The sequence below is a fragment of the Grus americana genome, chromosome Z (assembly GCF_028858705.1).
Source record: "Grus americana isolate bGruAme1 chromosome Z, bGruAme1.mat, whole genome shotgun sequence".
NCBI classification, from domain to species: domain Eukaryota; kingdom Metazoa; phylum Chordata; class Aves; order Gruiformes; family Gruidae; genus Grus; species Grus americana.
Genome location: NC_072891.1, coordinates 39,281,921 through 39,303,191, shown reverse-complemented (window position 1 = coordinate 39,303,191; position 21,271 = coordinate 39,281,921). Strand labels below are relative to the sequence as shown.

Below are 21,271 nucleotides of genomic sequence, written 5' to 3'. Positions count from 1 at the left end.
CTGGCTACAATTACAAAGAGACTCACTCAAAAATCATCTTCCTTCTTCAGATTATTCTATCTCCTCTTCCTGTTTCAACAACAAGCATAGACAGGACTTTCCGTATTGACTCTAGAAGAGTACATGCTGCTTCCTGTGGTATCCCAACTGTAGGTAGAAAAGTGCTAGGTTACATCAGGATATCCATGGTGCACACACACCTACACTCTACTAAACTGCATTTTTAAATGGAATACTATTCATTTTCTTACGGGTAATAGAAAAACTGAGGAACTGGAAGGAGAACAAAAAAAAAAAATAGCCCAATCACAGCCATGCACTTTTAGATCGTCTTCTAAGAAAATAAATTCTCCTTGAAGAGGATCTAAGAGAAACAAGAAAACTGTAATCCCTAAAGATTTGCTCCAATCCTACAAGATAAATGGGCATTAATGTCATAGTAAGGATGCAAACTGCATCTTGTTTCACCTTCCCAATGGACAGGTTATTAGGAATCCCTTAAAGGAATACACATCCATGCAATCAGGCACTTGCTCTGTACCTATTCAGATTCAGTGTGGGCTGCTTGGTCTTCTTGAAGAATACACATAGACCCTCAGTGAATTCCAAGATTGGGTGTAATAGACAAATGAGTAACCACAGAGGCACCTGAAATAGCTTCAATAGGAGCTGAAAGTCTAAAGGAGTTGCCTGCTGGAGCACGCAGTTAGTAAGATTTAGTAGAGCTTTTCAGCAAGCCAACATTTAGGTTTTTTTTTCCTTTGCACTGGTCAAGCTAGATAACGTATGTTGGTGGTCATACAAATTGCCTCTGTGTGAAACGTACCTCTTCATCTTCCCTTAAGTTTTATACAATAGAAATTTATCATATATTGTTATAGTCTGCTTAATGCAAACCTCCCATCTGTATAAATAATTTCATGTAGTAATTCTGCAAAATTAGGACATGTTCTTTTGAAATGAGCAAAGGAGAGAAGAGAAATGAGCGTTCTTTTGGGGTTTTTTAGCTTACATTACTTTGTATCCCTACATTCTGGTGTAATACGTCTGATCTGTGACTTCGTCTTCTCTGTTTTTCATAGTCCATTTCTGACCTGGAGAGACATACAGCATATTATTGTCAGGACTTCGCGTGCAGGACATCTGAATGCTAATGACTGGAAAACCAATGCTGCTGGTTATAAGGGTGAGAACTTCCTTTCTTCTTTGCCATCACAGGCAACATCTTATTTGGTATTTTTGAAGAAGTAGTAATCTCAAGTAGTTAGTTTGGCCCTATGTTGTGCATAGTTTTGAGACCTTTCAGGCTCTAACTGAAGGGGCCTATCTTCTCCTTTTAAGGAAAACCTCTTAGAATGACTAAATCAAAAAAATGACAGCTACAAAATGCATTGACCAGATCTTAGACCCTTTCAGTCCTATTTCATGTACTGCTGGCAGAAAACTAAGTAAATTGGTGTTTTTTAATTTTTCTTTGTATAGCTAGTATTCTGATAAAATAGTCTAGAGTTGAAGATACAGCAATTTCTGGATTCAGACCATGTTCTCATTCAGAATTGCTGACAGTATTTTCAAATTACTGCTTTATATCATTCACCCTACATTATTTATATTTAAGATTTCTGTCAGATTTAGGATAAAATCAAATCTTGAAGACTTTTAATGGGACAGAAATCATACTATTCAGTCAGCTGTCATGTAAGTTTCTAAAATTTTGTACAGTCTTGTAATCTTGTTTTAAAGCTACATCTTTTCAACTTTTTTCTCCTTTGTAATGCTAGCAGAGGTAAACATTTGTGCCATTAAATGAGATACATATTTTCAGAATGGGTTAATACTGGACCTTGAATCCATACAACGTTGTATTTCAACACAGATTGGCTTCCGATTCCTATTCACTAAATTCTTACTGCTTTCAGTTTGGATTGCATCTAAAAAAAACAAACCCAGAATGGCTTATTTCTGGTTGTCTTTTCATGAGAATTCCACCCAAGACTGCAATACTTCTTTTAAGATGAGATTGAAACTGTTTTGTGCTAGGATCTCCTGAGAGAAGAATGTAATATACAAGAATCATAAAATCTTTACCCTGGTTTCACTTTAAAACTGCAGCGTAGCTTTAATCTATTTCAGATCAAGGCACTGCTACCATAGAGCATCTTTAATATATCATTCTGACCTATGACATTTCTACTGCAATGGAATACAAAACAAACAAACAAACAAATTTTATTTTTGGATCCAAACCAGGCTCTAATTACAAGAGGATAGAATTGGAAATGGATATTTGACTCAAACCCTATCACCATGTGAAGGTTCTGACATTCAAGAGCCTGATTTTGTCCCATTTACAAGCACATGTCCACACACAAAAAGCATACATAGTGAGAAATAAATACTTCCTTAATTGCGATAACATTACAGTATTTGATATTGTGAAACATTTCCCAGGATTTAAAAAGTTTTGGCAGGAGATTGTGACTATATTATCAGTTTGTTTGAGCTATCTGAAGTTCAAAGAATGCTTTTCAAGTAGTATAAAGTAGAACTTTTTTTTCTGTAACTCACTTCCAAAATTCTATATTTTTATGTTTTTCCACTTGTTGCCCAAGAGAGGCAAAGACCCTGTGAGACATTTCACAGCAGCTGTCACTCATTATCAAAGGAGAGGTCACACTAACACACCAGCAGTAGCAGCATTGGCAGCAGGACTTGCACTGTTGCACCGCTGGAGCCTGCTTATTCTGAATACTTGGAGCCACACATTTTTCAATGCATTGTAGCAGATAAATAGTGAGGAAAAGACCTGAAAAAAGGTTTCTCCTCCACTTGCACAGAGTCAAGAACGCAGATAAGCTCAGCTGGGGAACTGGGATTCAGGAAATACAACTTGAGTTGGCAGAGCTCTGCTGTAGACTGCATGGTGGAATTGAGAAGGAGGAAGACAAACTAAGTGCCTCGACCTCTGTGGAGCTCAGGAATCAACCTTAACCCAAATAAAAGCACTAGTTTTAACTAAATTATTTTGGCAACTTAGGCTGAGCAAATGGTTCCAATAAAAATGCAGCTCTCTCTAAACCTCTGTTGGTTTTGGAAGAAGGAGAAGCAAAAGATTTAGATTAAATCACAACATCCAAACCTGAATTCAAAAGGGGGTTTGCACACCGCTGCTGGCAAGACTGAAACAGGTTTTTACTATTGCATGTGGCAATATTTAGTATAATATTACACTATTATCCTTCACTGTTGCCAAGAGTAACAATTAAAGTATGGTTTTTCATAGATGAATTACTCTGATCAGACTGAGTTCCTTAAGGAGTTGTATCATAATTTTGTTGATGGCAAGATCCATATTTCTTCCACAGCATGTTCTTAAGAAGTGAAGGGGTGGAAGATTATTTTTTTTTTAAATTAGCTAAAGCAAAGACAGTGACAAGAAACAATCTGCCTTTCTTCCGTGCGTACTGGGGAAGAAAGAAGAAAATGAGGAGGAAGAGAGAGACAGGCTTTCTCCTTTAGAAATGAGAACTGAAAGGGTAAAAACAACAAAAACTTGGAAGAACCTGGCACTCAACAAAGGGTCAGCAAGAGCTGGTAGTTGAAAGTGGGTCAGCATGCCTTTTCAGGGGGCTGTTTTGCTGAGCTGCATGGCAACCCAGTCCCTTACTGTAGTCCCTGGCACTGTTTTGCCATTACAGAACACACAGACGGAGCTCACAGATGTCATTACGGTTGCAAGATCCCCTTTTTTTTTCTGTCTTACATTCATAAAAAGAAAGATTAATTCATGAAAAAAACTTGAGCCAGCTAGTGATTTGCTAAAGCAGTGCCCGTTATTTGTTTAATTTTCTGGCAAGTACACAGCATTTGTTAAATGCATGTCAATAGAATTAACTTAGGAATGGGGAAGAATTTCTTCTTAGTAATTTTTTTATTATTGTTTTGCTGTCAGCCAGCATGTATCTTTCCTCAGGAGCTTATTACCTGATAGTCTCATAAAGATGTGAATACTCATTTTGGGATATTCTCTGGTTAGTCAGTTGTACATATAATTTGTCACTAGACAGAGAGATATACTATGCTGAATTTCGCTTCAAAATCAGAGGGTTTTTGTATAATTAAAGCACTTAATTAACTGATTATATGGAAAAATACTAGAGAACATCTGGTTTTGTGAAGATATCAAAACTGTTGATCTGGTTTTGCTATGGCAGATTGGTATGCAAAGGCTCCTTGTTCTGTCAGTTGTTTGGTCAACGACAGAGCATGCAACTGCATTCATAAAAAGGGAATGCTGCATTAATGCCAACTTTTGTCTAGGTTGAAAGATACAGAATGAAACACTGTGGTTTTAAGAACAATGATCAAATCATCTGAACAATTCTTTATCTGTAAGTGAAGCTCCAAATACTGTCAAATACTGTCTCTGTGGAAACAGATCAGTCACAGTGAAGGAATACTGTTAATTTGCAGGGAGATTTTTAGAAAACATCCTTGCCTCTCCCTGGCCCTAAAGTGTAGACAATAACACTTCAGTACAGTGAAGTAAAATGCTACTGAAAGATAAAAGGAAATCGAAACTCTAGCCACTTTTATTTTTTCATTTTCAGGCCATTTCTTGGCCCAGTGGAGGTATTCTTCCTACAGAAACCAAGAGTCGTCTCATTTACCAGGGAGTAGCAGACTATCATCATAGTTATGTCCCATCCCTTTGTGTTTGCCAAAGTATCTGGTGTTTCCACTGGAGTGTGACCACTGGAGAGAATTGGTCACTTAATGGTTCACAGCCTTTTAGTAGAATTGCTCGATTTAATATTTAATAAAACTGATGATTATTCTTGTTGTGAGCAGAGCATTAACAATCTGGGAGTGAGAAAGAGATGAGCTATATATGCTCCTAGATAGGAGACCTAGACTGGCCAGCGTGACCAGTAACCAGGCACAAATTCAGACCAGCAAGAAAATCTTCACACAATGTGTACATTTCAGAAAAGACAAATAAACTATTCATGAACACCCTGATGCATATCTTCAAAAACTTTAAAATTATATTTTTAAATCATTGTTAGAAGCTGACATAAGACTTTTAAAAAATGACAATGACCTTTGAAAGAAGGGGCAGGCAAGTCAGGAGGACTACAAAGATGTCATGAGGTTATGCAGGGAGAAAATTAGAAGGGCTGAAGTCCAACTGGAACTTAATCTGGCTACTGCAGTGAAAAACAGTAAAAAATGTTTCTATAAATGCATTCGCTGCAAAAGGAGAGCTAAGGAGAATCTCTATCCTTTATTGGATGCAGGGGGGAAACATAGTGACAAAGGATGAGGAAAAGTCTGAGGTGCTTAATGCCTTCTTTGCCTCAGTGTTTAGCAGTAAGACCAGTTGTGCTCCAGGTACCCAGCCCCCTGAGCTGGAAGACAGGGACGGGGAGCAGAATGCAGCCCTCATAATCCAAGGGGAAATGGTTAGCAACCTGCTACACCACTTAGACACACACAAGTCTATGGGGTCAGGTGGGAACCACCCAAGGGTACAGAGGGAGCTGGCAGAAGTTCTCACCAAGCCACTTTCTGTAATTTACCAGCAGTCCTGGCTAAGCGGGGAGGTGTCATTTGACTGGAGGTTAGTGAACGTGACACCCATCTACAAGAAGGGCCAGAAGGAGGATCCGGGGAACTACAGACCTCTTAGTCTGACCTCAGTGCTGGGGAAGGTGATGGATCAGATCATCCTGAGTGCCGGCACGTGCAGGACAGCCAGGTAATCAGGCCCAGTCAGCGTGGGTTTGTGAAAGGCAGGTCCTGCTTGACTAATGATCTCCTTGTATGACAAGGTGACCCGCTTAGTAAATGAAGGAAAGTCTGTAGATGTTGTCTATCTGGACTTTAATAAAGCCTTTGACACGGTTTCCCACAGCATTCTTCTAGAGAAACTGGCTGCTCATGGCTTGGACAGGCGTACTCTTTGGTGGGTAAAAACTGTCTGGATGGCTGGGCCCAGAGAGTTGTGGTGAATGGAGTTACATCCAGTTGGCGGCCAGTCACAAGCGGTGTTCCCCAGGGCTCAGTCAGTACTGGGGTCAGTTCTCTTTAATATCTTTATCAACGATCTGGATGAGGGAATCAAGCGCACCCTCAGTAGCGGCATTTAGTTTAGCACCAGGAAAGAAGAGAAGCAAACCAGCTACAATTAATAGCTAGTCCAACAGTGAGTGGAAGTGTGTCCCTCAGCACTGACAGAGTATGTATGATAGGAAAAGGTCTGTGTCCTCAGGAATCTCAAACCATGTTTAAATATCATAGGAATCACAGGGTCAATACAATAGCCTCTATCATTGCTTCATACAGAAAGCATTGCTGTAGTTAAGAGAAAATATTTGAGGTGGGATTTGGAAATTAAGATAGTTGGGGAAAAGTGGAGTAAAAGCATGCATTTTTTAGCACCAAGTCTAAAATTATTTTCTTTTTATTGTATGGTCATTGCAAGCTTTCTAGATGGCTCTTGTTTCCTTCCCACATGCAACAATTCCACTCACAGCTATAAATAACATTTTCTTAAATGTAATATTAAAATTGCATTAAGAATTTTTCGATGTTTCATATGTTAAACCCAGACAAATTGCCAGGTATCTGAACTCTGCTAGCCTTGAGCAAGATCTAAAAAATCTCTTTGGCATTTGGGGAAGGTAGCTGGAAAATATATTGAATTCTGCAGCCTAGATCATGGTTATTGGATTTTTTTTTCCCCCTAGCACAGATTGAGATACACACAATGTTGCTTCCAGTTGAAAGACATGTAAGATCAGGAATATATCTGTATGGTTCCAGAGATGAAGATGTACAAAGGAGGAGAGGGAATCTCTCAGAGAAGCCAGGGAGGTGTCATTACTTCTCTCAGCTTCAAACTCTTCATTATCAAAGCTTCTCATTACTTGTTGGCTCTGCAACATTCTGTTTTCTGCTGGCTCTGAAAAGCAAGGAACAGAGCTGTGAATGTAAAATGGAGTCTAAGCAGAAACTTCAGGCCTGTGCTGGGATACATAAAGAAAAGTAGATTGACGTTTTGTGTTACAGTTGGTTGCTTTCCTGAGGTCATATATTGTGAGTCAAACTTACACGTATTTTAAAATGTAAATTAAAAGGCTCTATAGCAGGAGTGACAGCAGGCAAGAGGCAAAATTAGGCTTTAAATTTTTATTATAATAGCACTCAGAATTGTCACCAAACCATGATCAGCATAGCAAAGAATTTAAAAAGATAGTGCCTCTGCTCAACAACTGACAGACTTGATGTCCATCTGTCCTATGTATAAAGCTATGCACAATTACTATGCTCTGCAGCTCCTAGTATTCCAAACATTGCCAAGTGAACTGACAGGACTAACAGTATGCACACCATGGGAATGATAACCTTTGACATTATTTTCTTTTAACAAGCCCAACTCAGACCTTTAGCAAAACTCCGCAAAGGACTGGGGGGCAGGGAGGAAGGGGAGGCATAGATGTCTTCCCCTATGGACTCATAACCTAAGAGTCTGCCATTTAATGTGAAATGCAGATTTCGATTTTGAAGTATTAAGATAGAAGAACCAGGATCAACAAATTTAAAAGTGAATGATAAAGTGATACAATTCTCCAAAGCAGAATGCTTTAATTGTAGACACTGAAGATTGCATTTTAAAAGTCCTTAAAAGTTATACACATTTGCATGACCTCTTTATATACTAATTATTGAAGCAATACACTTGTGAGAATGTTCTAGGCAAATATTTAGCCATACTTGTATACATGCATGGCAATGGTGAACATCTCGTGCACGGGGTAGTTATGTCTTTTTTAAAAAAACAAAAAGCATCTGCCTTTGAGAACAACGAAGCTCTTCATTGCTGTTGCGTTGCTATAGTGCATTTCAGTAATTACAAAACTGGCAGTTGTTTTATCAGAGTTCATCCACTTCAGTGGAAATAGGATTCAGGCCAGTTAGGAAGCAGATCACACCATCTATTATACAGTATTTTAAGCACTTAGAGCACCCTGTCAGGATGTAGAACATCTAGTAATAACAGGAAAAGATAAGGGCCTACATAGAACAACTCAGATCAGTTAGATGCCTGAAGTCGTTTATAACTGTATCACTTTTTCCCTCCAGAAAAATCAGCTGTTGGGTGGGGGGGGGTGTCTCTTTTAAGTCAAGGGATGCAGAAATTCATCCACAAGGTCTATTACCAGATTTACTGGTCCAGCTATCTGCATAGACTTGGCTTTCTGCTTAACTTCCTTTTACTTCAGGTTACTGATCAGAATCTTCTACATAGCTCAACAGGGATAGTGTGAAGTCCACCTAGTTAATTAATAATTTCTCTGCTTTGGGGTGAGGTTGGTATAGTTTGAGTTCTAAAAATCACCATCATTATTATTAAGTAATTTGCAAAACACTTTGTTATGATTTTCTCATATTTGTGTATATCCTTCCTCTACCAAAATTTGCTGCAGCCCTATGCTCACTCAGGAACTAGTGTGAGTGTAAATATCCCTCTGGAGCACCCACACTTCTGAATAGACACAGCCACTGTGTGAGACAGAAGAAGGATGTTCTGCGTGACCAGCGGGTTGAGGGAGGTGATTCTGCTTCTCTACTCTGCTCTCATGAGACCCCACCTGGAGTACTGGGTCCATCTCTGGGGTCCTCAATACAAGACAGACATGGAGCTGTTGGAGCAAGTCCAGAGGAGGGCCACAAAGCTGATCAGAGGACTGGAGCACCTCTCCTATGAAGACAGGCTGAGAGAGTTGGGGTTGTTCAGCCTGGAGAAGAGAAGGCTCTGGGGAGACCTTATGGCAGCTTTCCAGTACCTGAAGGGGCCTACAGGAAAGCTGGGGAGGGACTTGAGGGTGGTGAGGCACTGGAACAGGTTTGGATGTGGATGCCCCCTCCCTGGAAGTGTTCAAAGCCAGGCTGGATGAGGCTTTGGGCAACGTGGTCTAGTGGAGGGTGTCCCTGCCCATGGCAGGGGGGATGGAACTAGATGATCCTTAAGGTCCTTTCCAACCTAAACCATTCTATGATGCTATGATTCTATGTGTCTGATACACCTGACAGCCCAGAAATGTCATCTTTGTGTCTCCTGCTAACAATCTGTCAGTATTTCCACTCACAGTGCCTTTGACTCATCTGTCATCATCTGTTCTGAGATGAAGCCTAGCATAGAGGCTCTCAGCAAAAGATGTTTTTGTTGTTTGATAGGGTGAAATGACATTTGGCTGCTTTTGAGTTATCAGGGAATCCTAAATGTACCTCTAAGGGTAAATTTGCTCCTAATAGAGGAAATGAGTACCTTTTCTTAAAATGTGTTCCATGGTGCAGTCACAAAATGGCTTTTTTTGTTTGAAGAAAACTTGCATGCTGCCATGTTTTTCAATGGATCTTTGTGCTTTTGGGGAAAATATCCAATATAAAAAGACTATCACTAGTTAAAAAATTATAGCTTCTGTTTCTGTAGATGCTCCTTAGCCAACTTCATTTCGGCAAACTTTTTTCTCCCTTCTAAATGCACATAATCCTGAGATTTATTCCATTCACATATGCTGGCTCATTTCAAGTGATATAAATGAATGTCTTCAGTGGAGGCTTTATGATTTACAGCCAAATGCTGCTGCAGAGAAGCAGCAGCTTGTCTGTCTTAGGAATCACCAGCCAGCAGCAGTCAGGTTTTCTGTTTCTATCACAACTCTGCCCCTGGAGAGGCAGAGAAATAAACCAGTCTTCCTGGTCACGCTGCTGAGGTTTTCAGCAAGAGTCCCTGGTATGTCTCTGACTCTGAGGAAAATGTCCCCATGTGCAGGGCACAGTAGATACCATGTGCTCTGAGAACTTCATTTACCTGGTTTACTCATACCTAAACAAGCTCTGATAAGTAAATTGGGAACTGATTCAGGTCTTGGTGTGGGCGGGGGACAACTTGGCATGGCCATGCTGGGTACACGTGGGCGCTCACTGCTGACTGTGGACCATGGGGTGGCTGAATCCGAAGACTAATGACCTCTGCCCAAAGGCTGCTAACATTCATGAGGGGGGCAAGTATTTGGGTGGTACTTGCTGTCACTACCAGTAGAGTCTGACTCCGATGCCCCAAATGTGTATTTCATTCAGTCCTTTTTGTCAACCAATGTCTATGCTTAATAACTGTATGTGTTTTAAATTCCTGAAGTAGATAGATACTGATAGGATGTGAATGCAAATGTGATCTTGGATTTAATTCCATAACGTTTTAAGATGGTGTGGTTTAGGGCTATTTTTTAAGTGGCTGCAAAGTCTCATAGAAGGTGATACAGTGTCAGAGTTGCATACAGAAACTATGCACAAAGGTGCACTGTCTACTGGACATTTAGCTTCTACTAGCTGTCCTGCTAGTGTTCCTGGGCAATCTATGTTTTATTTTATCTGAATAGGAACTTTTTGGCTGACAGAAAAAATATAAAATCCAGAGGGCTGATCTTTTTTGTCAAATCTTTTATCAGGTAAGTCCACAGTTAGTATATTATTGAAGAAATTATTTGTACTAATACAAAAATCAGAAATTGACATAACTGGAAGCTCAATAAAAGCAATTTTTAAAGTATTCTATTAGCACATTTCTGACCACAAAAATGGTCAGAGGACTGGAACACCTCTCCTGTGAGGAAAGGCTGTGAGAGTTAGGGTTATTCAGCTTGGAGACAAAAAGGCTCCAGGGAGACATTCTTGCGACCTTTCAATATATAAAGGGGGCTTATGAGAAAGATGGAGAGAAACTTTTTATGAAGACCTGTAGTGACAAGACAAGGGGCAATAGTTTTAAATTGAAAGAGGGTAGATTTAAACTGGACATTATGAAGAAATTTTTTACAATGAGAGTGGTGAGACACTGCAACATGTTGCCCAGAGAAGTTGTGGATGCCCCACCATTGGAAGTGTTCAAGATCAGGTTGGATGGGACATTGAGTAACCTGGTCTAGTAAGATGCCTCTGCCCATGGCAGGGAGGTTGGATTAGATGAGCTTTAAAGGTCATCTCCAATCCAAACCATTCTGCACTTCTATGATTCTATGATACACAGTTGCTTCAGTTTCTCATTATGCATCTTTGTAGCTGCCACTTTTAAGATAAATCTATTGGGCAACTTTCGGTCCTTCAAATCCTTCTCTAGTTTGATGGTAGGAGTAAGAACTCAATCTTCTACCATGCCTGCTGTGTCTTCAAAAATACCTGGATTTAAGGGAATTATGTGGGGAGGGAGGACTGAGTTTGCTGTTTGCTTTGTCTTTAAGTAGCAAAATTGAGGGGTTGGTTCTGTATAAAATATAAAAATACAAATAATGTGCTTAATCTAAAAAGCATGAGGGAGTCGGTTTCACAAGCAAGAATAAAAATGAATGTTCTTGCACAGTTGTGTTATTGGCTTGTAAAACAGTTACATGTTTCAGAAATCACATCCGGTTATCACAAATTACTGGTCACAGGTTGACACGATATAGGAATATGGCTGAAACAAGATGAATTCTCATTCAAGATCAGTGTTCCTTTAGCTAGGACATGACAAAACAAAATTAAAATAGTGTAAGCCGTGTGTCATCATAACATTTCTCCTTTTTTGTCCATTAATTTTCATTAGGCAATTGTCTTTCCTGGTTGAAGCATTTTGATATACTAAGCACATGACAGAAACTTTAATATAGAATTAGAGCTTTATATTTGCAAATAAAATGTCAAATGTAAAAGAAATATTGGTGTAGGTCAGTTTGAAGTATTTATAGGATGAGAGTAACTCAAGAGTCTCACAACTTCTAACTTCTTAAGCAACATTTAAGAAAACCACAGTATAAGGGACATTTTAGACTCCTATTTTGTTGGTCTCATTTTGGATGAGACTGGATCAAGATCCTAAAGCAGCATAAATGAAAAAGTCACAGTAATTTACATAACCAACGGCTGAATCTAGTTTAGGAAAGATGCATGTTCCTCATTTGACAAACTGAAGTTATTATCATTTCTCTCCTTCTGATTTAGTATTTTATACGTGTATACAAAATATTTATATTTCCAAAACTGCTTCCACAGAGTAGAAAATTAAAGGCCAAAATTATAGCGGGGAGAAAATATTCTGCAATGGTTTTTGTCAGATGAGTAAAATAGCAAGGGAGGCTTAGCATCTAAGCTACTGATGAGACATCTTGATGACAGGCAATGAAACTGCAGCCTAACAAATCAAGTTTAGCTGTACGGAGGCACTAGAAATGCTGTGTTTTCAGTGCCTGGGCCCAGTTTTCCTGATTCTGTGTTATGATTTATCAACACCAGCCATTCATATTTCTCTTAGTCAAGTCAAGTGGGATATATTGCTGCCTTTAGATTTGGGGGTAGCTTTACACACTCTTTGTATATAAATGAGAAAGTTATTGAATTTTCAATAGCAGTTTCAGACAAAAACAAAGGGATTATGAAAAAGCTGGGGAACTCTATCCAGCAGCTGAGTAGGCCTTGATTTCATGGTGCACTAATTGAAGAATTGCTCCAGGGATAAATAAATGGACTTTAGCCCCAAGAAATGTTATTTTCTTTAATGATAAGAAGAGTAAAGAGATCAGCTAAAACTCAATGTTTACTTTGTGTTGCAGGAGACAAATTTTTCTCTGAAACTTGTCCTCCATCTGTAAAGCTCTGTGCATGCCTGTGATTTTGCAGAAATAGGAATGGATCAGTTTGCATTGCCGCCTGAGTAGAGAGAGGATTCAAGGACAGTTCTGCCCACAGATACCTTGATCACAAGGAGAACACAGTTTTCAACCTACATCTCAACAAGAACACCAGTCTGCTCCTTAGTCACCAACTTACATTGCACCAACCTCATGTTCCTATTCTGTCTCTGAAAGGCAAATATCTTCCTACAAAACAGACGTACTCCATGACTCGTAGCAACAACGAAGCCCCATAGCAATTCACAGCAGTGTTAATGTAGAGCACGTAAGTGGCTATCTGCAAGGTCCTGGGGCATTTTGCAGTCAGCTTATCTCACTCTGCAATCATCAGTACCTTTCAAATATTGCTTTTTCTGTCTGGCTGAGCAGAAGTGAGCTCAGTATCATTCGCATACAAATCACTGGCAGTTCCAGATGTTTCCCAGAAGACATTTATGGCCCCTTGTGGGGCCATTTTAACCTTTGGGAGAGGCACCCTAGCATAGAGTTCACAGCAGTACTAGCAAATACACAGATGAAGGGGCGCAATTTAAAGGCAGCAGGAAACAAAATCTGCTTTCTTCTCCAAGACACAGGGGATCAACTACTTTTGTTAACTCTGTGATTCTTTTCCTAAATTGCTGTTAGTTAGTCTTTGAAAATTATGGGCCTCTGCTGATACCTGCAGTTGCTAAACAACCCACTGGATCAAGGGCCTTGAAGTGCAAACCTTGCAGACAGCCAAATATCAGCTGCCTGGAAGCCTCCCACGTGGAAGGATTTAGAAGCACCCATGACTGTCAGGAAGTTTTTATTTCTATGGGAAGGCCTTTCAAGGGAAAATGTACTTCTGTTTCAGCTGTGGAAAAACAAGACAGCTGGTGCAGAACTTTTCACTCTTGCCTCCGCTCTCATGCAACAGAGTTTAAGCATTGAATCACAGACGATTAACGCAGCTGCATAACCTTGGGTGGTAATGTTTTCTCCTGGATGAAAAATGAACACAATTCTATCTTCCAAATAATTTTTCAGGTAGGAAGGATAGAAAGTTCACTCTCTAGATTTTATTTGTATTTTTAATGTGCTTATTAGGGTAAAAAATTTCTAGAGTGAGGTGGCTTAAAAGCCACTTAAATTTCCATCAAAAAGTCACTGCCTTGTGGTGGCAATGTTAGGTGCTCTTCTACACTTGTTTCTGGGTGAGAAAAGATGAGTTGAGAAGAAATTTGGCTCTTTGAGCTCAGTAGTTGGGTGGAACACACAGCCTCTTACAACTGGACATCCTGAGTGCTAAGCCAATGCAAGTTGCTACCTGTCAGGAATTAAAAATGCATTTTCCATGGATTAACTCAAAAGATTTTTTCATTCATGAAAATTTAATCCCTCACTGTTTAAATGTAGTACTATACAGAGTAACTGTGTACAGGTACAGACCATGTGAGTTAACACTCTTGTTCCTCCCACTGTTCTTCAGAGCAGACAGAATGATTATTAATTAAAATTTTAACTATCAGAGCAATGCATGCAGTATAAGAACAGACAAATGACTTCGTAAATAAATATGCTCTCAGCAGATGCAGTTCTTGCAAGATGATATCTATGACCAAGATTTCCATCACAGGAACTGTGTGCAGTTTCTCCATCTGCGCTTTCCATACCCTTTTTCTGGCTGCCTCCACCCACATGTAAAAATAGGACGTCTCTTTCCCTCTCCATTTGTTTGTGGGATACATTAAAGAGAATTCAGAAGGCTGAAAGAGGGCTGAATTTCATTATTTTCATATATTTTAGTCGTTATGTTTCATTTCTGAAAACAGTACCTGCCTCATTTGGCAGAAGAACTGTGTTTAGTTCTCTCCAAATGAACATTTCCATGATATGTGTACTTCAGTTTGGGGCTGAAGGGGAAGGCAATGGGAAGAAAACCAGTTCATTACACAGTCGTTATGCTTTGCAGTATTTTCCATTGAGGAACCCTCTTCAGTTGGCAGTTTCAGACAGTATTAGATATTGGAAGATGCACTGATTGTTTTTATGCTTTGAACTGTTATTTGTTTGACAAGGTTGGGGTTTTTTTGGATGGAGTCCTTTGAATTCTGGTTTGGCAATGAATAGAGGCTGCTTTCACAAACCCTGTGCAAAGTGCAGTTGGAAAGACTTACACCATGCCTTGTCGCATTACTGATTAAAATAGCGCTTATGTTTTTCTGAAAGTTTTCTGGTACCACTGTCTGTGGTAGAAAGTAAAACCAATTTATTAATACTTTTGATCTAAACTCCTCCTCTGGAAGCTTTTTTCTTTCACCTTATCCTGTCAGAACTTTACCGAGAGCACCAATTTGTCACAATAAAACAACATGGCTAGCAGCTCTTCTAATTCATCAAAATCCATTTGCAAGCTTCTGTTTTGATTGGAACAGCAACCAAAAACACATAGCTGATTCAGTAAGTGAAACTTCTGGCCTTTGTGAACTGCTGGAACTCTTGAAATAATTACATCAAGTTAAGTACTCTTAAAATTACAAAAAAGTGAACAGAATTGGTACAAGTCTGTTGGGCATAGTTTACCTTGTCTAGGTGTTGGGCATTTGAAAGTTCAATTTTTTGTATCCTGAGAAAGATGATGCATTAAAGCCTTCTGCTTCTTTGAGAAGAAGGCATTCAGGCATTAAAGTTAAATTACTAGGCTTTGAGTTTATTGCAAGGCGACCGTCGTTGACTCTCCATGGCATGAAAGGCAGATAGAGGTGAGGATCAAACATCCAGGAATGAGCATTAACAGAGTGCTAACCTATAGGCATGGATGCTTAATACCACTGTGCATGCAATGCATGCAGTAGGTGATATCACAGGTCAACAGCAATGTTAACAGCTTGCTCCAGCACTAACTTCATCAGCAGATCTGCAAAGGAGGTAGAGGAAGGACCCTTTCTGACACAGACTCTGCATGAGAACTGGATTATCTTTAGGGCCCTGGACTTCACATACTATTGCTTTTCACCCTCATCATGCAGACATCTTTAGGGAGATCAAAATCCATTGCTGGTTAGCTGGCCAATAGCAACCATACTGCATACAAGAATACGAGAGCATCCATGTGCCACTTACACTTAGGGAAGTTAAGAGCGTACAGCAGTTACAGAAGACAGACTTCCTTTTTAAATTTATTGTCTCAGTTACCTTCAATATTTATGTACATGCATGTTTTTGGTATTTGAGTAACAAAAATAACCCTCCTCTGGTTCTTTACACCTTTTAACATTATCTCATGTAAGAGGACTGGGCTGAATTATGGTACATGGACAAACAGCCATCAGAGGCAGTTGCACTCCCTGGTGTTCTGCAGTTCTGGTCCACAGTCCTCATAGTAAGGCAGTGTTATTCATGACGGTCATTTGCCACTTCCGTAATAAAGCAGTGAACAGATTCGGTGAACAGATTGGATATAGTCATTATTTCTGTCAAGATTTTTGAGCTTTGTGCGAAAGCAAGGAAGAAGTAGAAAAGAAGCAGCTCCTGTTAGGATGCGACTGTCTGGAATTAGTCTATGATGAAAAACAAGGTTTTATGGTATAATTGCAACCATTCTGTTTGTACCTTGCAGTGAGCCACCTTTATGGATTTGGACTGATGGATGCTGAAGCAATGGTGATAGAAGCAGAAAAGTGGACAACGGTCCCTCCACAGCATGTGTGTGTGGAGAACACGGATCGGCAAATCAAGTAATACCCGCTGCCAAAACTCTTGGAAACTTATGGAAAGAAATTGAGTATAATTTACCCCTCCCTTGCATTGAATATAGTGGGTCATTTTGAAAACTCTGCTGGGGATCTCTGTCACCTTCACAAATATCAGGTCATTTGCCTGTAAACATTGTTCCCTGTAGTGCTTGGAAGAAGGCCCTAGTTTAAAGAACACCCCAGAAGTTGAAGGAGTAAAACAGGCCAGGCTGGATAATAGTTGATTCTGGTATAGATGATGCACCAAAGAAGAAGAATGTTTAGTTGCATGCACTGCAGTCACCTTTGTAAGATGAGTACAGACTTATCAGTCCAGGATCTAATAAGCAAATACTCTTTTCATTAAAATACTGCATGATATTGTCTCTCGCAAACCATCGCAGGAGAGTCTCTAGCTCAGAGGCTAAGACTAAACTACTTTCCGCTTCATAGGATAGGGTGTCTATAGAACCAGCTTAAGAGCAAAATTCTGTATATGCACTCTGGATTCAGAGACAGCATCAGTCATAAGGCACGCTTCTGAAGCAGTAAGAATATTGTTTGATAAATATGCTTGACAGCCTTGATCCATAACTGGTACAGTCTGCAAGGGTGTTGTGCCAATTTAAACCAGCTGAGTCAGATGCCATTTGGTGCAGTTAACATGTAATACTTGCTATTACGTAAGCAAGGACTATGGCTATGCCAGGCATTTCCTGGGGCTTAACAACCAGCTGTGATCCCATGACAGCCCGAATAATTCTCAGCTGGCCACTAATCCACAAAAATGCTTTGTCCCAAAGGCTTAGTCCTATTACAGGTTTTTCACTGTCCACTTCTAGCATGTGTACATGCTTAACAGAAAGCCAGGTAGTTGCCATTAGCTGCAATAAAATAATTACCCTGTGGTGATAGTTTCGGCTAGGAAGTGTTAAAACTAACAGTTATAGTCTACTGACTCCTTAGAAACAATTGTCCAACACTGTCATTCACTACTACGCAGAAAGGATGTGGTTGTCTTATTTTACAGAATAAGCAAGAAATGCTAATGTTGTTTTATATGCTTGTATTATAGAACAATACGACCTGACAGCATCGTCCGTTCAATTTATAAAGCCACTGGCTGTTCAGATAATCCTAACCACCATGTGATCTACTTGGAGCATGTCGTTGTGCGCATCACTATTACTCACCCTCGACGTGGAGACTTGGCAATTTACCTAACCTCTCCTTCTGGAACTAGGTCACAGCTTTTGGCCAACAGGTATTGTATGACAATGCAATTTCACAGTCAACATGCAGAGCCTGCACTGAGATTGCAGCATCAGCAAACAACAGTCAGGTCATTACAGTAGGTTCACTGGCAGACACAGGCTAATTATTTTTACTGAGATGGGGAGTGTGAAGTGCAAATGAACTCAAGGATGGCAATCTCTATCAGTATGAGAATAGGCTGTAAAGCTGTTGAAGGACATCATCTCCAAAACAAAGATTAATGAATTTCAATAGTCTGGTGTTGCTCACCAATTATTAGATGGCTGGATAATGTGAAGAAAATAGTAACAGGCTCAGTGTTACAGAAGGAAGCTGAATGGAAGTGTGTTTCTACATACTATTAGCACTTATTTTTGATTTTTCTCCTTTCTTATCTTTTGTTCACTACTAATAAAAATCAGAATAGTAGTTCTTGACTACTATTTTCTTTAAGCTTTGTGAATATGGTTATGACTCTTGATGTTATCAACTTCCATATCCCTTTTTTCCCCTTGCATATTGAAGTAGTATGCTCAACCCATGAAAGGCTCCTAGTAGGACAACGCTGAGAAGTTGCACTAGTTCTTTGAAATTAATGGGGTCCATTTGTAAACAGCATATGAAAATTTTTAAAAGTCAGCCATTTCCTTCATCCCACAGATCTGTGATGGATACTTACTTTTGAATATCTGGCCACTCTAACAACAACCACTAAGAAAGATCGGTCCTTTTTCTCATCCAGTCACGTCTGTGTTACATTCTTGGAGAAGCTGTGACACCGCATCAAATTGTCTCTTTTTTGCCAGACTGGACTCAAACAAGTATCTCTTTATCCAATGCAGCATTTCCAACATTAGTGCAATTTCAGTCCCTGGAGATGAGGTGCATCCTTAGTATTTATGTTCAGCAAATTGAAAGACTTCTCAGTGATATTTCTATTTCTCTAGTCTACTAGCAGAAATTTTCTTGAAGAAAACATTGGCAAGTGCTTCCCAGATAAATCTTGCTAAATCAGTGTTTAAGAGCACTGTCTCCTACCAGAGATGATAAAGCACTAAGAAACCCTAGAAACCTTCTCAAACTCTACCCCATATTCAAATGTGCAAATAAGTTACTGTTACAATAAGAATAAGAAAAGCTGCTATACTTCTCTAACTGGATAGAAAATCTTCATGATGGGACCATTGTATGATAGGGAACATTTTTTTCATGGTGACTAGCAGATTTAGATGACTGCCTTTATGTTGGACATAGAACATGAATCCCACACAAAAGTTGATGTTAGCTGGTACTATATATCTCAGAAACAGCAAAAGCTGCCATGTGTCAAACCTATGTCGTGAGAACTCTTCTGCCATCGCACTCAAGTCTTTGCAAATTTTATATCCCCAGTCCTACTCTTCAGAGTTTTTAATGAATTGGGAGTCGCCTGCTTTCCAGACTGCCTTGTCATGCATGTTGTCCCAGCCACATCTGCTGATATAGTAACTATCTAGCCCTGGAAACTTGGGAGTCTTCCTGTCCCTCAGTGGTAGAAGGACTTATCTTTCCCTTTGAAAGAAAGGACCTGCTTTGGACACAGGTAGAGCTCAAATGGACTTGATTCTGACTGAAGTGTGAACCCACATTTTCATTAGAGATTAGGTTAATTTAAAAGAAAAGTTGTACTGATAATGCTCTTCAAGCTGTAGGCATTAATTCATCAAATGGAGTGAAAGGTGTCCTGAAATTTTGGGGCCCTCTAGAATATCTCCTGTGTTCCATTCCCCATGTTGTCAATGCCTTGCTGATAAAGCAAATGGGCACACACATCTGTGTATCTCCCTGCTTCACTGAACAAAGAATTTGTCCTCTGCTAGCCAGTGCAGAGGCAGACTTCTGCCCTCTAAGCAGTTATGAAACAGGCTTTTGTTTTTCTGTTTGAAGCAATCCTTCTTTAGTTTTCTATTCAATTTCCATGCAGCAGTTCTTCCATGCTTCAAAATGAAAAAAATAAAAGTCCTCCAACTAGGCATCCAAGCAAAACAATCTCGTGTAAACCCAGTGGTCTTAACACAGCTAACTTTTGGCTCTAGGCTTTCATGTCTTGCAGCTGACTCACAGCAAGTGGGAGATAAAGACATTCCAGTATTCACAGTTCACCTCTGGTGATGACTGGTATGTGGAATAGGAACAAAGTTTAATTCAATCAGTCTCTTTGTAACCCCTGCACCTTAGAAAGTGATTATTTTCTGTACCTGTGGTAGAGAATGCAAATGTATATATTAAAATAAGGTGATGTTCAGCTGTTTCTTATCCTATACTATCAGAAGGCTAACCTGAAAACAAAGAAACCTGAAAGGCCTTTGAATGTTTTGCCACTTTCCAAAACCCAAATTATTCATGATAGATCAAATACTCATACAATTGCACCAGAAATTTTCTTCCCATGCAAGTCTCAGAGATATACTGACTTGTCACATTTGACTGAAACAAACAACTCTGGGCTACTAATATTAAGGAATAACTGTATTTTGCAAACTCTAGGTCTGAAACACTTAGAGTCTTCACAAGCCTTTTCTGAGGGTAAAGTGATGGATATGGGCATAGTACTTTTCAAAATGATATTTCAAGGCTTGTTTTATTTGGTCTTGCTGGAAGAAGTCTTACAGCTTAGTGGTCTTGCAATTAGTAGTATACTGAGTATTGTTGAGTGTATATGTTTTAGTATCATGTTATAAAATAAAACTCAGAGTAGGAGTGTTGTTACTCACTGATATGAGAATTTAGTTATGATTTTTAAAGTATTATTGATGAGACCATTAGAATAAATGCATTCAAGTGCAAGTAGCATGCAGGGATGTATTGGCAGCAGGCAGTCTGGATGGGTTTTTTCTATAGGCAAAGGTCCCAGAGGCTGTTGTACATTGCTACTACCTGACTGAGATGCTTTTCTCAGACATACAAGACCTTTTAATGCACACGTAGATGATTAATAGCAGCAATACCAGCTGTTTTTACTGAACCCAGGGAAAACCTCATTGCTATACCATTACTCATCTGGGTTTAATTTGAAACAATTTGCTGGTAAAATGTCTTAAAGTGCAAAAGGTATATTTTACACATGTGCACTTCTTCTCCACCAATTCTGGAAGAAGACTCATTGTGTAGTTTCTGGTGCATCGATGCGTAGGTCCCTCAAGGCAGTATCTGGCCTTTTTTTTGCATATTTTATCCTTAATGTTGGCATCCCCTAAAATGACTTCAGTAAGAAAACTTGTTAGTCAGAGGCGATGTGGATTCCTTTGCAGGCATTTGGTGGATTACACTGTCACTGGCTTGAGCCTCATGTGCATTCTTCAAAAACTGCATTACAGGGAACATCTGCTTTGTTGTTTGGAAAGTACTAAACATGATTACATTGGATGTACTGCAACAGAGGAAAATACAGGCTTGGAAAATGCTGGCTGGTGTGAGGATGAGGCTACAGTTAAGTCCAAAGGGGAACAGTATCCCCCTTCTAAAAACAATTGGCCATTGGATTTGGCAGCATGGGTTTCTGAGCATTTTTGAGATGTACCAAGGTCAGTTCTAACAAACAGTTCT

The 21,271-nt window shown here is 39.6% G+C and overlaps 1 protein-coding gene across 4 annotated transcripts in view; it reads left to right on the top strand.

Annotated features, from left to right (window-relative positions):
* Window positions 1–21,271, top strand: part of PCSK5 (proprotein convertase subtilisin/kexin type 5) — a 255,951-nt gene that overhangs the window by 142,169 nt on the left and 92,511 nt on the right. For all 4 annotated transcript variants that reach the window (XM_054810046.1, XM_054810045.1, XM_054810047.1 and 1 more), the window contains 3 exons: window positions 1,083–1,186; window positions 16,318–16,435; window positions 17,508–17,696. In XM_054810046.1, coding sequence (XP_054666021.1) covers window positions 1,083–1,186; window positions 16,318–16,435; window positions 17,508–17,696 — 411 coding nt within the window. The remainder of the gene's footprint in view (window positions 1–1,082; window positions 1,187–16,317; window positions 16,436–17,507; window positions 17,697–21,271) is intronic.